We start from the raw sequence: 16,095 nt of genomic DNA, 5'->3' as shown, positions 1-16,095 counted from the left end.
ATGTTTGACTTAGTTTATTTTATAGTTAGTAAGACGAGATATTTGTTTGGACTTGACAGTTGATTACCTTTTGAGAGATCTCAATTGTTTTTTTTTTCTGACCTGTTTCGACGCATAATTGCAGATTTTCGATTGCTTTTTTTAAACTGCATTTTAAATGGATGATAAAATTGATAAAGTAGAAACAAAATGTGGCCATTTTGTATTCCGCTTTAAACTTTCAACCATTTAAAATGATTGTTTTGATAACTTTCCTAAGTTTTCTAAACATGTTACTTTTAGATTGTTTTTTTTTTAAACGGCATTTTAAATGGAAGATGAAGTAGAAACAAAATATGGTTATTTTGTATTCTGCTTTATTTTCAGCTATTTAAAATGTCTGTTTTGATAACTTTATTAAGTTTTCTAACCATATGTTACTTGACATAGCATTTCTCACCTTAGATTTAAGACTGTTGATTCATTGTTGTCATTAATGAAGATATTTATAGATAGGCATTATTTACGTACTGTAAAGTCGCCTGTTACTACTTACTTGTGCTTATACCGAAGTATATTCAGAGAAAAGTAGCAATATATTTAACGTTAGGTTTAAAGGACTAGTTACTTAAATAAACATATTTGGAACTGAGGCAGTATTTTTCTTTCTTTAACTTTTTCTTAAATCCCAGAAAGAGTCCACGGAAATTTACCTGTGCTTCTATTTTTTCTTTGGACTCTTTCAAAATTCTGAGGGCCTACCGCGAACAACGAAGTTCTCAAACTGCCGAAGCCTATAATTTGAGTAAAAAATATGCCCGCAATTTGCCAGCTTCGGTGTTCGTGGTAGGCCTAAGTTTAGACTATTTTTCTACTAATGAATCTGAACGATAATAATAGGAATGTATTATCATCACATAGCAGCCTACCGCCATTTCAAGATGGTACAGAATAAGCGTAGGCCTGCCTGCAAGTCGAACGGGCTGTGCATATCTTACTCTTATCAGCTCTTAAGCCTTTACTTAAATTTACCGCACTTTTCTGCAAATGCAGTCAATTTAAATATAGCTAGAATGTGTAGGCGACGACGGGCCTCGCGCCCCAATAGTATTATGCGTAATTCGGCCACCAAAGGGCCTCTCAGAACAAGTGGAGGACAGAATAGATGTTGGCCTCTACACATTTTAAATTTGCCGCCTTGTTCTACTGGCGCAAGTGGCTTTTAATTGGATAGTAATAAAAATGTTGCGATTTAGAAAAAAAAGATTTTATTGTCACCCTCGGAGTAATTAACAATGGAGCCGCCATTAACAGGCATTCCCCTCTGTCGAAAATAGGCGGCCAATGGTCAACCATATGTATGGACTGACGTTTATCTGACATGACGTACCTATACATTTGATGTTCCCCTCCCCCGCAAAAAACGGCAGACTATTTTGTACCGAAAATTTTAGACATGGCGTCTCCGTTGTTAATTACTCCGAGTTGTCACCTATAGTTATAATTTTGGCATCTTTCTTCTATGCTGGCAAAGACAAAGGAAATGCTGGCTACTTTAATCTTGCCTATTTATATAAGTCTCTTGCTTGCCTAAATCTTATCGAAGACTAGATATAGATTGTCAATCAAATCTTGTCGGTAGCAAAAGATGCGAAATTCAAATTCTATAAAACTATATCCCTTCGCGCCTACATTTTTCAAACTTGCCGCCTTTTTCTACTGACAAGATTTGCTTGGCCAACTATAGCTACTACTATGGTCTTGGCCTGTTCAGGAGGAAGAATTAAAAAAAAACTTGAATGGTGACAGTGACACTGACAGTTGTTACCGTTGCCGCACTTTGCCGTTGTTGCTTGTTAATTGTTTCCCTCTGTTATTTATTTGTTTAAAAGTTAAGTAGTGCGCTATTATTACATAACAAAAATCTCTTGTCCCATACACTCCGTGTGTATCTACACAACAGCCTATACCGGTAAACGATGGACACAAACCTCGCGGAACTCCGTAAGCAATGTATGACAAGTCTCTATCTCTGCTCGGACAACATCACCAAATATCTGGACGAGGATAAAGAAGAAGAATTTGCGAAGTTGAAGTCTTATGTGGAGGACTATTGCATGCTGGAAGCACAGGAGGATGTGGCTAAACAGGCGTTGGCGAAGGCAGAAGTATGTACCGTCATAGAATAAATAATAGTACTAGTTACAGAAGACTCTCTCTCTAACAAAACGCGTCTGTTACGATCAGGACAGATACGGCCGCTAGGTGGCGACAGCGCCACACGCGGCTCATGGCTAGCCACCAAAATTGGTCTGGAACAGATGTACTTGTAGCTAGCTGTTGCAAAGCGACGAAATCGCGGAGTGAGCCACGGCTGGTACCGTTGACACTGTTTTATTTTTTGACCCCTCTGCTAGCTTGATATTTGTTGGTAACTGTACAAGCTTATGCAGTTCTTTCCTAAGCATGTGATTTTTAGGGTTCCGTACCGAAAGGGTAAAAACGGGACTCTATTACTAAGACTCTACCATCCGTCTGTCTGTCACCAGGCTGTATCTCATGAATCCTGATAGCTAGGCAGTTGACACTTTCACAGATAATGTATGTCTGTTGACGCTATAACAACAAATACTAAATACAGAATATAATGAATATTTAAGTGGGGCTCCCGTACAACAAACAAATTTTTTTTGCCGTTTTTTGCATATGTGGTACGGAACGCTTCATGCGCTAGTCCAAATCGCACTTGGCCGGTTTTTTATTCCTTATAATATCTTATTGTGTCCTATAAAGGGTTAAATATGGGAGTAAAACTGTAAACTCATATAATACTCATGTCATGTTCACAGGAAGAAACAGATGCATCAAATGTGGACTCCCTCCAAGATAAGTTTAGCCAGTACCTCATAAGCTTGGCGAACAAGAGACTCAACATATCCAAGCACCCCTATATGGTGGAAATGAACAAGAGGGTGCAGCGGGGGATGAAGGATACCAAGAGTAAGTTGATGTTTACAATAGGGTTTACTATAGTTCGTTTTTATTAGCATTAGAAATAAGGTAAACAATCTTGATGTGTCTTTTAATTGAAAAACATATTTTAAAAATAAGTTACGGCATATATGTAACAATTATGAATTTAATACGATCATTTATATTCTTCTGCTTTCATAAGTAATCATGTTTGATTTTTAAAAAGCGTTTTTCAATTAAAAGACATGTTATGATCGCTTACCTTCTTGCAAGTTCTTTCTAATGCTAAAAAAAAACGAACTATAGTCACTGTTTTTATTTATCTGTACCCAAAGGGTAAAAACGAGACCCTATTACTAAGACTCTGCTGTCCGTCTGTCTGTCACCAGGCTGTAACTCATGAACCGTGAGTCCGACTCGCACTTGGCCGCATGAAACGTTCCATTGAATTGTCTGCTCTTGTGTCGGAATTAGCAGGCCCTGAACTTCTAAAATACGACACCCTTTGGCCAGAAGTTTTATGTCCCAGATAACCAATACGCAGCAGAGCAAGGTCACGGATGTTGTGAAACGCGTAGCAAATTTGAAGTGGGAATGGGCGGGTCATATAGCAAGAAAGACCGACTCGTGGAGTAAACGACTACTTGAGTGGCGACCATGGGGGGAAGAGCGTCCCCAAAGTAGACCCAAGATGCGTTGGGACGACGACATCAAAAGGACTGCGGGGAAGAAGTGGCTCCAGGTTGCAAAAGACCGTGACAAATGGCGTAAAATGAAGGAGGCCTACACCCGAAGGGTAGAAAAAGGCTAGAGAGAGAGAGAGAACCAATACGACCGTTCCATTGCCCCAAATTGTCTGAAAAATCTGTCAGTTTACTAAAAAAGCAGGATGATTAGTACTTGTATAAGGAGCATAGTCCTAAGCCTATAATCCTAGCACATTAGGGTTTCAATCTGCTTTTTAAACAACTTATTCAATTCCTTTAACTTTTTCAGGTAACTTAGAAGAATCTGACTTAGCTATTACTGAATCTGACAATAGAATGGTAAGTAGGTACTTTATTCAATTTTACAGCATTCTGCATGCATCTGTCTTATCGAATATCTGTTGGCTTAGCACAGGTTCGCCACCACAGTATCTCGCGCGCGAGATATCTACACGTCTTTTTCTAACGGTATTAGAGTGTAACAGATAGTCGTTTTTTGCGGGCGAGATACTGTCGCTGGGTTCCTGTGCTAAGCCTACTGGAGCAAGGATAAGACCCATCCCATAAATAAATAAATATTTAAGGGAAAAATACACAAATTGATCCAGTCCCACAGTAACCTCAAAAATGTACATAATGTAATAAATATATACACACAGGAAATATCTATCTCATTCATACACGAGGGTTACATTATTTTGGAGGCAGCGCTCCCTAGCGCCTGCGACTTTCAATCTGAAAGTTGCGGGGTCAAACCCAACTGAGTTTTTAGGGTTCCGTACCCAAAGGGTAAAACGGGACCCTATTACTAAGACTTCGCTGTCCGTCCGTCCGTCCGTCTGTCACCAGGCTGTATCTCACGAACCGTGATAGCTAGACAGTTGAAATTTTCACAGATGATGTATTTCTGTTGCCGCTATAACAACAAATACTAAAAACAGAATAAAATAAAGATTGAAATGGGGCTCCCATGCAACAAACGTGATTTTTGACCAAAGTTAAGCAACGTCGGGAGTGGTCAGTACTTGGATGGGTGACCGTTTTTTTTTTTGCATTATGGTACGGAACCCTTCGTGCGCGAGTCCGACTCGCACTTGCCCGGTTTTTTTTTGGAATCAACTTCTATAATAAACATTTTGTTTATTTACAGATTGATCCAATAACCAAGAAGCCCATAGAGGATCCAGTCCGGAACCGCCTGTGCAACCACGTGTACGAACGGGCCTCGATCATGCAGCTGCTAAGCGTGAACCGAAGAACCAAGTGTCCAGGTAATATTGCTTAACCTTTTGAACCCCAACGACGTTACGGCAATTGACGTCAACGCGAAATCGTGATTTCAGCGCCAAAGACGGCATTTGACGTCAATCATTTTGTTGATGAAAATGTACTGAAAAACACCCCACTTTTAAGTTGGCATTATTTATTCACAAAACCATTCATCTCGTGGCGTCACGGCAAATAGGTGCGCCGTTTGGCGTTCAAAAAGTTAACCATAGCTATGCCCTGTCGATCGGCCCCCCAAGTCTCGACCCGTGGAAGTGGGTAAAATTGATCCCAATGTAATGTGCCATTTTGTTTTTTGTTTCCAGTGGTCGGGTGCGGCAACAAGCAGCCCGTGGAGTCCCACCACCTGGAGTCCGACGAGGAGCTGAAGTTCCGCCTGACCTTGGACGCTCACTCCACCATGATACAGGGCGGCGACCCCCTCGCATTAGATGACACCATCTAGAACAGCATGCGGCCCGCGAACCTCTCGCTTGCGGCCACAAGACTATTATTTTCATAGTCTACATTAGAGATGCACCGGATATCCGGTTACTATCCGGTATCCGGCCATTATTTTACTATCCGGCCGGATTCGGATAGTGACCTATTATCCGGCCGGATAGTGATAGTAACGTTGCTTGATTTCGGAGTAAAAAAATTGGATTTAAGAAACAGACACGGTCATAATCGTACTTGTTTACTATTTAAAAACAATTTAATCATTCCACTGACTTGCACGCGCACTCATTTCGAACCTAGAAATGAGTCCGCGCGAACGTTTACTAGGAAACAGGTCAAACCTGCAGAATGCGCCCCTGAAAAATCGAAATATAGGTATAGTTCCGCTGGCCGAATATTCGGCGGCCAAATACCGGATATTCGGCCGATAGTCAGGCCGAATATCCGGTATCCGGCCAAACAACTATCCGTTGCATCTCTAGTCTACATCTAGCATCGAGTAGCAGAATTATCAGTACCGCTACTCAAGTAGAACTAGAATTCTCTAATGTCGCGACTCGCGAAAATTGTATTTGAACAACAATTTACAACTAAAATTAAAAGCAAAAGGAGTTCCGGTTAATCTGGTTATAATATGAGCTCAAAATTGATGAGCATTAGATTTTTCTGTTGTTGTAAAATCTATTGTCAAGTAGCAGTACTGATAATTCCGCTACTCGATGCTAGATGTCGACTATGAAAATAATAGTCGTTTTGGTACTAAAACTGATGTGTGGAGTGAGCACTCTTATGTATTTTTAGAGTTCCGTACCCAAAGGGTAAAACGGGACCCTATTACTAAGACTTCGCTGTCCGTCCGTCTGTCTGTCACCAGGCTGTATCTCACGAACCGTGATAGCTAGACAGTTGAAATTTTCACAGATGATGTATTTCTGTTGCCGCTATAACAACAAATACTAAAAACAGAATAAAATTAAGATTTAAATGGGGCTCCCCATAGACATAATATATATATAGACGTAGTCTCAGCGAGCTGTCACTGTTGCCACTTTTGTTTAGTGTACGATTAACAATGTGGCCCACGTTGCTGTAGCCATGTCGATAAAGTCATATCGATAAACTATCGACATTTCTTGCAATTTTAATTTTACTTCAAAGGCTTAACGATACCTAAAATGACCAAAAACGCTTTTATTCTTTATTGTGGTTATCAGATCACAATTTTATAGTCACGCCCCAGCAGGGAACCAAGGGAAAGTTCAGATATTTAATTAAAATACATAAATACCTCCTAAAATAGGTGTTCCGCAATAATTGAATTATATTATTATATTATAATATATTCATTATCCATTAGCATTTCAATAATGTTTATGTTTAACGAAGATATTGAAGCTTCAATTAATCGCAATTTCGTTCCGCTGTGTAGCGTTTATCGATATATAACATGATTAAAATCGACTTTTCACATCCCTAAAAGAGCACACATATACGCTTTTACGCACACATACACAGGGTGGGCGCATCAAGAAAGGCAACACTTGATTTGAAGTCCGCCTTGTCAACAGTATGGTTGTCCTTTTTTGACAAACGGCATTTTAAAAGAGCGAGGTGAGAGAAATGATACTAGTTGCTGCGTCGTGAAAGAGAACAAAAAAGGTTGGGCCCTTGGGGCTCCCATACAACAAACGTGACTTTTGACCAAAGTTAAGCAACATCGGGAGTGGTCAGTACTTGGTTGGGTGACCGTTTCCTTTTTTTTTGCATTATGGTACGGAACCCTTCGTGCGCGAGTCCGACTCGCACTTGCCCGGTTTTTTTCTCTGTGCCATCGCCCACACTGTAACTGACAGTTTGTAAACCTTATTACAAAAGGCATAAGGTCCACAGATGGACAGTTAAGAGTGTTGCTGACTGTTACATTAAATGATACTATGTGAAGTAAGGACGAAGCATGAAGAATTTTGTACATTGACCAACCTGTTCTTATCTCTATCGCACGCGTGTAATTATATTGCTGTCTCGCGCATGGTGCCGGCGGTCAATGACATTGCGAGAGGAACACCGGCCACGACATTGACTGACGGCGGCGGCGGCGGCGGCAAACATAGGTAGGAACGAAAGGTCAAATCGCTGTGTCTACCTCGAACCTATGGTTGCCGCCGCCGCCGCCAGTCGCGCAATGTCGTGGCCGAGCCGTACGTTTATATGGAAATGCAGTAGTCCACTTTGGTCTTAATGCTATGATGGTTACAGTCGGCATTGACAACCGAAAGTTATTATCACTAAGGTAAATGTGGCTAATTCCGTCATAGGGACTATTCCGTCCACTAGCGTTTATCTCTAACAACGAACAAATTTCATAATTTCATCGACTAAGCAGCGATTGCATTTAGTTTTAGCAATCAAAAGCAAATGTTTTTTTCCTACGATTGAAAACCAAAGAAATATACCTACGCTCGTGGACGGAATAGACCCTAATGACGGAATTAGCCAGATTGACCTTAATTCATATTTTTAACTAAGTATAATTAGTTTATAAGGTAGTCGTTGTTAATTTGAAAATAAAAAGCAACACAATTTATCAATAGTTTTATTTAACCATTAAAACTAGATCTCGATAATATACTAACGCGTAAATCTGGCCTGGATTTAAACCCAGAAAAATGAAATATGCATTAAAGCCGGTGAAGAAACCAGCCGGCCTAGCCAAGTCAATCGCTTGCGTTTCGGCATCGAATCGCTTTGTGTCTCTTATCACTCTTCCATATTAGTGTGACAGTGACAGTTGCGTTTCGTTCGCTACGGACCGTTAGCGATTGGCATGTTGTCTACGGGGCCAGGGTTAAATATGGCAACATTTTGGTAAAAACGAGTGCCTACGCCAATTCTCGGGTTCAACAATTGGTTGCCAAGCGGACCCCCCCCCCACGAGCCATGGCAAAAGGAAGATGATTTAGAATAGAACACTACAAACTACAGGCGAAAAATATGGAATTGTTTTATTTCAGCGGGGATTCTAAATCTAGATATAACAATCAGAGCCGTCTTAAACTATGCTGCATGGGGCCCTTGGGGACATGAGAATTTGGGCCCTTTTGGAAAGTAAAAAAAGCGAATTATACTAACATTTTTCTGCTATGATCTTTAATTTTTTATTGGTAATCAAATATACTGTAACGCTACGTCTTACGTAGGCGAACAACGCGCGAACGCGGCGCGGCGCGGCGCGGCGAAATCAATCCTTTGATGCCCATAGAAGTGTCCTACGTAAGCGATCTCGTTGCGAACGCGGTGCGGCGCGATTTGCACGCGAATGTCAGGCGGCGCGGCGCGGCGCGGCGCGGCGGCGGCCGCTTTCGCCGCGCCGCGCCGCGCCGCGTTCGCGCGTTGTTCGCCTACGTAAGACGTAGCGTTACTGTCAGCCCTTCGGGGCCCCCTGAGGATGGGGGCCCTGGGCACGGGCCCCGTGTCCCTTATGGTATAGACAGTACTGATAACAATTTGCTCTTAAGTTGACACGATTCAAATATAATTCTGATGTCAATGTACGTTCGAATCGGCCTGTAAGTAATCATCATCATCATCATTCGGCTCGGCCACGACATCGAGCGACTTGCGACGGCGGGGGCGATAACCACACCACCATAACCATAGGTTGGAGCGAAAGGTCCTATCGTTGTGTCACGCTCCAACCTATGGTTATCGCTCCCGCCGTCGCAAGTCGCTCGATGTCGTGGCCGAGCCGTAAGGAACACAAAGGTATATATCAATATCAGTGGCGTAGCTAGCATGGGTGGCACCCGGTGCGGAAATTGTGGGTGTCACCCCAAAATTCAATCAAAATTGTAAAATATATTTAAAAAGACTAATTGTAATTTTTGTTAAATAGCTCAGGATTTACTCCATCGCTTTCATTTTACGAATTTTTATAGGTGGCACTACTGATGTTCACGGTCGGGTGTCACCCCTAAATGGGTGACACCCGGGGCGGACCGCCCCCGCCGCCCCCCCCCCCTAGCTACGCCACTGATCAATATAATGTCAATAGTAATGCCATTTATTACTGATAGCGTCTACATTTGGCCCGCAGAACTTTTCACCAAAATTTTACAATAGGGAATATAACGCTAAACTTTGCGTAGAGGGCGTCACTAGCTCAATCACAGGGCCTACCGCGAAACACGAAAATCGAAAGTTCGGTGTCTGCCTCTCTATTCGATCGATAGAGAGGCAGATAACGAAATTTCGATAATCGCATTTCGCGGTAGGCCACCTATAAACAAACCGCCTTGATGCATCAATGTCATAGTGAAAACTTGTCAAAAACCAGTTTAAGGCCTGTGCTGCCCTCTGGCGGCAGAACATTGCAGTAATATTCCATATTCCTTATACAATATCACTGTATTGAACCATCTACCTATGGACTTTATATAATGGTGCACAAAACCTTTCATATATTAATTAATAAATATGTAGTTAAATACTGTCTAAGTTATTAAATAACTAGTGTATATCAAAGCTTCGTTTCAACCTATAAGTGCACTATTGGGATTTCTAAATCTTAATACTAATGCACAAGTTTTAATTAATCTAATGTCTTAAGGGTGAACAGCCACCAACACTAAGCGAGGTAGTAAGAGAAATCCATCAAATCGTGATGCTTCGTCGTTCCTCAAGAACGAAATGAGAACGTATATGGCATAAACCGTTATCTCAAAAGAACAGTTCTTTAACCGGTAACCGCAAACGGTAACGAAATCCTTTTCGTTCCCGGGCGAATTAACGGAACCGGTTTGACTAATGAGAACGGTTTCAGAGCCCTGCTAACTACTAACGTACTTATGTACCACTCTCTAATAGCTAAACAAACATATCTTTATATGTAATTGTAAACCAATTAGACGTCAATTCTCTGGGATTAGGTGCCCAGCAAAGCCCAGGGTCCTGATGAGCCGTGGCAAGAAGCCGGGATAACGCGAGAAAGAAGATGATGTAAAACCAATTATATACGGTGACAGTAGATACCTTTAAGCGTGAACTGTAGATATAGGTACCTATCTCAATTTTAAAAATTATCGGAGACTGTACTTGCTTCTAAAATTTCACGAGAATAGATTGAGTAATGCGACCTGTAGAGAAAAAACGCCGCACCTTCGCTTCGCTCGGCCAATAAAGTATGTAAAATATTATTTAAATAAAAATTTGGTTATTTAAAATTTAAAATGGACATTAGTCATATGAACACTGCTATGCCACCTCGCTTCTCTGGTGGATGATCACCCTTAGCCCATGTTTTAATACAATATTAGCTTTAAAGAGACTATTCTTAAAACTAATCAATAATTAAGTGTATCACTAAACTATGATGCAATATTAATTGAAAAAGTGCCATATCAAGCTGACTTACCTATACCAAAGAGATATTTATTGTAGTAGAGGTGTAAAGTATAACAAAATATGTGCAGCCACGTGGCCGTATTTGATGTCAAAGAAATAACTACCAAGGGCTTCGTTTTGTACACGGTGTAACATGAGGAAACCGAATAATTCTAACCACGCATTTCTGAGGTCAAAAGAAGTAAAAAATTTAATATGAGTTTAGGTCAATTTCACCAAAAAAAAATTTTTTCTTTGTTTTGTTTTTTCAATTTTTTGAATGTATTTGTACATAAAAAATAAATGTTATTGGTAAACTTGTCACTTAAAATTGGTTTTTACATTTTTTTTTCGTAGAACCTATTACTTTTTTAAAAGTGTTACTTGTCACTTTTTGACATCTATCAATAAGGATATTTAGACTACGTCCCATAGCAGCAACATCACCATCAAAAAGGCCTTTTACACCATGTAACAAAAAAAAATTGTTCTTTTTTTAATTAATAATATCTCTGAAACTAGGCGAATTTCAAAAAAGTTTATATGACTTTTTTGTCTCTAAATATGATCAGGAATACGCTGTTAAAATTATTCGGTTTACTCATGTTACACCGTGTATACAGTCTGGCAAAAAAGAGTAGAAATTAAAAAGTGGCAACACTGGTAGTGTCGTCCCGTTTTCTTATATGGATTGGTTTGAAAGGGACGACACTACAATGTTGCCACTTTTTAATATCTAGGTACTCTTTTTTGCCAGACTGTACAGTCAGCAGCAGATATACCTGAGCGGGCAAGGTGTCCAAGAAAACATATACACTTCAATCGTCACAAAAATAAGGACATCTAAGATGTCATTTTCACGTAGGCTTTCAGTTCGTCACAAATACCTTAACTTCTGAGTTTTTCTTTAACACATACACCCTTATTTAATCACAATGACAATAAGGGTTAAAAAGTCAGTGGTAACTAAGCAATCAAATTCAAGCTGCTGTCATTAATACCTACACGCACTGCCAATCACGTACGTCAGCAGCCAGGGTGCCACCAGTTGCTAAGCAGTTGTTATTTCAATGGTAACTAAGCATCAACATTTTATCTGTTTAACTTTAAAATAAATACTGTAGCACTACGAATTGACACCTCCTTTCTTAAAGAAGTATTTTATCGTTAAGTGTCAAACTTATTCAATAAATAAGTAGGTTCTACTAGAATGGTCGGTTTTTTTTATTTTAACTGTCATATGCGGCTGTTCTTCCAAACCGTTGATCATATTATATACCTATGTTAATATATTTATTTAGCCCACTTATTGTACTAAAATATACTATACAGGGTGGCCCATTTAGATCGGCCAGTATGGGAAAATCTGATACTATAAGATATACACCGATCTCTTCTTAGGAATCATGTCATCGATTTTAGTAACACGAAAAACTGCATTCATACATTTAAAAAAATGTGTACTCAGCTCGGGAATCGAACCCCGAACGTTTTGAAAAATAAAACTAAGACTATTTCTATTTAGATATCGATTGTGTAGGTCCTAAGCAATAAATGTTACTATGAAACATGATGTCTGAAATTAATAAAATGCATTGTTTTCATATCCTTTAATTTAATTTAGTCAGTTTTCGAAGAGACCAGCATTTTTAGGGTTCCGTACCCAAAGGGTAAAACGGGACCCTATTACTAAGACTCTGCTATCCGTCCATCTGTCAATCCATCCGTCCGTCCGTCCGTCTGTCACCAGGCTGTATCTCAGGAACCGTGATAGCTAGACAGTTGAAATTCTCACAAATTATGTATTTCTGTTGCCGCTATAATAAGTAACAAGAAATACTAAAAACAGAATAAAATAAAGATTTAAGGGGGGCTCCTATACAACAAACGTGATTTTTGAGTAGTAAATATCAAATGGCATTCCGCACAGGAGTAATCTAAGTAACGCCCACTGCGGGTTCAAACCTACAACGTCCTGATAGAAAGTCGTACATACCTACGCTACATGTGACATTATCTTCAAAAATTATATAAACTAATGCGAAATTAACATAAAACCAGAAGACACAAATTAATAATAGAAATGAAACCCAAAAAAAAAACAAAAAGCTGTATAATCTCTAGGTGCGTACGACTGAGATTTGAACCCGCGGTCTCCGCTTTGAAAAGCAAACGCCTGTTACTGAGACCACGACGTGCCTTGACAATTGGCTCTAAATTCGGCTTCAGTTAGCTTTTGCTATGTGTCATTCGTCTTGACGATTCTGTTAAAAGAAATAGTTTGCAGTAAGTTGACCGAGAGGCTCCTGTCAAATGGTTGAAGGGCAAAACGTGAGATAGATGTATGTGATGACAAGACTGTACTGCTTTCGATGATTGTCAAAACGCAAACCTGAAATTAGCATGGCTATCTTTTATTCAATATTCGACCATACTTGTATGCTTTAAAGTCTATTTTTCCATATTGTTCAGATATATTTGACACGTTGACCGCTTAGATACCATTGGTTTTTTGACAGCTAAGGTATCAATGACTTGTTGTAAGTGTGGAAATTAATGAATAGCGACTGTTAACATATTTGTGACACGTTGAGCGCTCACAAGTAAATACTACCATGACAGTCAACAACTTTTTGACAGTTTAAACGTTTACCTCTCTTTGAGCACCTGGAGTGTATAGCGACTTCTGCTGCTGACTGTATATTCCGTCGCTGCAGTTACCTACTACATAATGTAAGGAGCCGTACAGCGCCATCTGTAGCTGACATTCGAAGCACGAATTTTTCTTTAACTTTACACATCTTATACAATATGAATATATTCTTATACAAATACAATGCATTATTTGATAATATTGTACTTTGAGTATTTTATGTGTATTGCTGTCGTTTTGTGTGGTTTGCTTCATACTTCAATTTACGAGTCCCTGTACTGAGTTTTTTTTTAAAGAGGTATTTTGGTGTATTCCCATTTGTCCTCGCCGGGCAGATGGAAATACGTGTTTTCATATAAATCATTCTTATGTCTTACGTCTAAAATAACACTTGCACTGCGTGGGCTATCGAAATTTCTGCAGACTTTTCTTGGTTTAACTCTATGCACTTAAGGGATCATCAGTATATTATTTAGAAAGTTTCTACTATACCCCACTTGATCTTGCTTATAACTTACATAATATTTGGATGTAAGCTCAATATTTGTACCTTTTTTTATTTAATAATATTTTACAGAATTGTTGCAACTCAAAACGTGTTATGCTCTTTCTATAGATCTTTTCTACAACACCACAACGTGAACATTTTACCCCATACTGCAAAACGTAATTCAAGACCAAAAAAAGTAAAACAATGTTACCACTTTTTACTAGCGTGTCTTCTATTTATGTAAAAATAAGTAAATAAAAGTACTTTTTGAAATCGTAGGAGTAAAATCACTAATAAATAAATTTTCTTAGCGTGATTATTTATCAAAAGGAATTTACTATTTTACAAACAAATTATTGCAGTGGCAACATTCTTACTTTATTTGGTCTTGAATTAGGTTTTGCAGTTTAAATACCGTGAACATTTTGCGTAGCAGGTCAATAATAAACAAATTTTAACCGTTTGAACGCCAATAAGATGACGCGCGCGGCTATAGTCCAATATCAACCTTCGAGCATTCCGACTAGTTTCACTATGACGCGCCACGAACGATAGGCGGTCAAAGGGTTATTGTTAAAAAAAAAAAAACTAAAACAAAAATATACAAAACCTTTAAGTTACACCAACTCGTAAATTAAAATATAATCTATTTATTATAACTACACTATGAAGCAGAATTATAATTAGGAAAATTGGATTCTAAGTTAAAATACAATAATATATTATGTAAATAGCAAAGAGGAATGTAAACTATTCTTATAAGTAAATTGTTCTTTATCTTATAAATTTAATTAAACTTATAAGATTTTCTAGATTAAGGTTTAGAATATATGCTCTAAAATAACATTAATGTGTAATAAAATACTTCAGATTCTATTCTAGGTCTATTTTAAATTCAAATTGCTGTAGTCACAATTAAATACATCTGAGCGACAAAGGTGATCAACAATATCTGTACACGTTTACAGATGTGAAAGTTGAGCGACAAAGGTGATCAACAATATCTGTACACGTTTACAGATGTGAAAGTTGAGCGACAAAGGTGATCAACAATATCTGTACACGTTTACAGATGTGAAAGTTGAGCGACAAAGGTGATCAACAATATCTGTACACGTTTACAGATGTGAAAGTTGAGCGACAAAGGTGATCAACAATATCTGTACACGTTTACAGATGTGAAAGTTGAGCGACAAAGGTGATCAACAATATCTGTACACGTTTACAGATGTGAAAGTTGAGCGACAAAGGTGATCAACAATATCTGTACACGTTTACAGATGTGAAAGTTGAGCGACAAAGGTGATCAACAATATCTGTACACGTTTACAGATGTGAAAGTTGCGGTAAGTTAAAAAAACTTCTAAAAGTTCTGAGAAATTTCCGGAAAATAAAAAACGCGATATCTCAAACAATGTGATAAGGTTCAGAAAATTTTCCGCGTGGAAAAATATCGCAATATTGGAAATTTTCAAGATAACATTAGTTTTGTAGTACTTAAGTAGGTATAATGGTAATAGGTATGCACGAATATCACATTAGCTTCGGTGTAAAAACATATGTGGCACGACTTAGATATACAAAGTTTTCCTATAAGATGGCAAATGTTAATTACCGTGATTTTAAACTATTTGAGAGATATTCACTTAAAAAGTCACATTAAGTGCTGTGCCTCCTAATAAAATTCATAAAATCGATATCAAGATAAAACAATTCATAATTATGACTAGATTTTTTGCTAAGTGTATAACAACAATAACTAATTACACATGAAGAATAATAATAGTAAACAAAATAAACACAATTTGAAATGGTAACTTATTTGTTACTTTCGCACAAAACTTTAAAAAAAATGCATAATAACTGTGCAGTTTTGAACGAGCGCTACCCCAAAGTATGTTTCCATAGTAAGTCGCGACCTAAACATGAGCGTGGTAATTTCTAATTGCTATATGATAATAAATGCATGTCTTTGCAAAGAGTACAATGTGTTTTCTTTTAAAAAACGGTGGTCGTTAATATTTAAAATATTTCTTTTCAAACCCATTCAATATTTGCAATATTGATAACGGGGTTTGGTTACAACAGATATAGGTAAAAACTCTTTCGCCTAAGATCATATTTGATGACATTATTTTTAATTAACAAAAACCGTGAGTACAACAAATAAATGCTAATCATTTTTA

The 16,095-nt window shown here is 38.5% G+C and overlaps 2 protein-coding genes across 2 annotated transcripts in view; both read left to right on the top strand.

Moving 5' to 3' along the window:
* Positions 1-7,459, top strand: part of LOC134665713 (vesicular glutamate transporter 1) — a 60,787-nt gene extending 53,328 nt beyond the window's left edge. The window contains exon 13 of the mRNA XM_063522677.1: positions 7,291-7,459. The gene's annotated coding sequence lies outside the window, so the exon portion shown is untranslated. The remainder of the gene's footprint in view (positions 1-7,290) is intronic.
* On the top strand, positions 1,819-7,293 carry LOC134665727 (E3 SUMO-protein ligase NSE2-like). The gene is made up of 5 exons (XM_063522700.1): positions 1,819-2,147; positions 2,829-2,979; positions 3,949-3,998; positions 4,810-4,930; positions 5,252-7,293. Exons 1-5 carry the CDS (start codon positions 1,959-1,961, stop codon positions 5,389-5,391), a joined length of 651 nt encoding a protein of 216 aa, XP_063378770.1. The 5' UTR covers positions 1,819-1,958; the 3' UTR covers positions 5,392-7,293.
* Positions 7,460-16,095: the final 8,636 nt, after the last annotated feature.

The sequence above is a fragment of the Cydia fagiglandana genome, chromosome 7 (genome assembly GCF_963556715.1).
Source record: "Cydia fagiglandana chromosome 7, ilCydFagi1.1, whole genome shotgun sequence".
NCBI classification, from domain to species: domain Eukaryota; kingdom Metazoa; phylum Arthropoda; class Insecta; order Lepidoptera; family Tortricidae; genus Cydia; species Cydia fagiglandana.
Note: the sequence above shows the minus strand (reverse complement) of the source record. Positions and strands in the feature narration are given on the sequence as shown.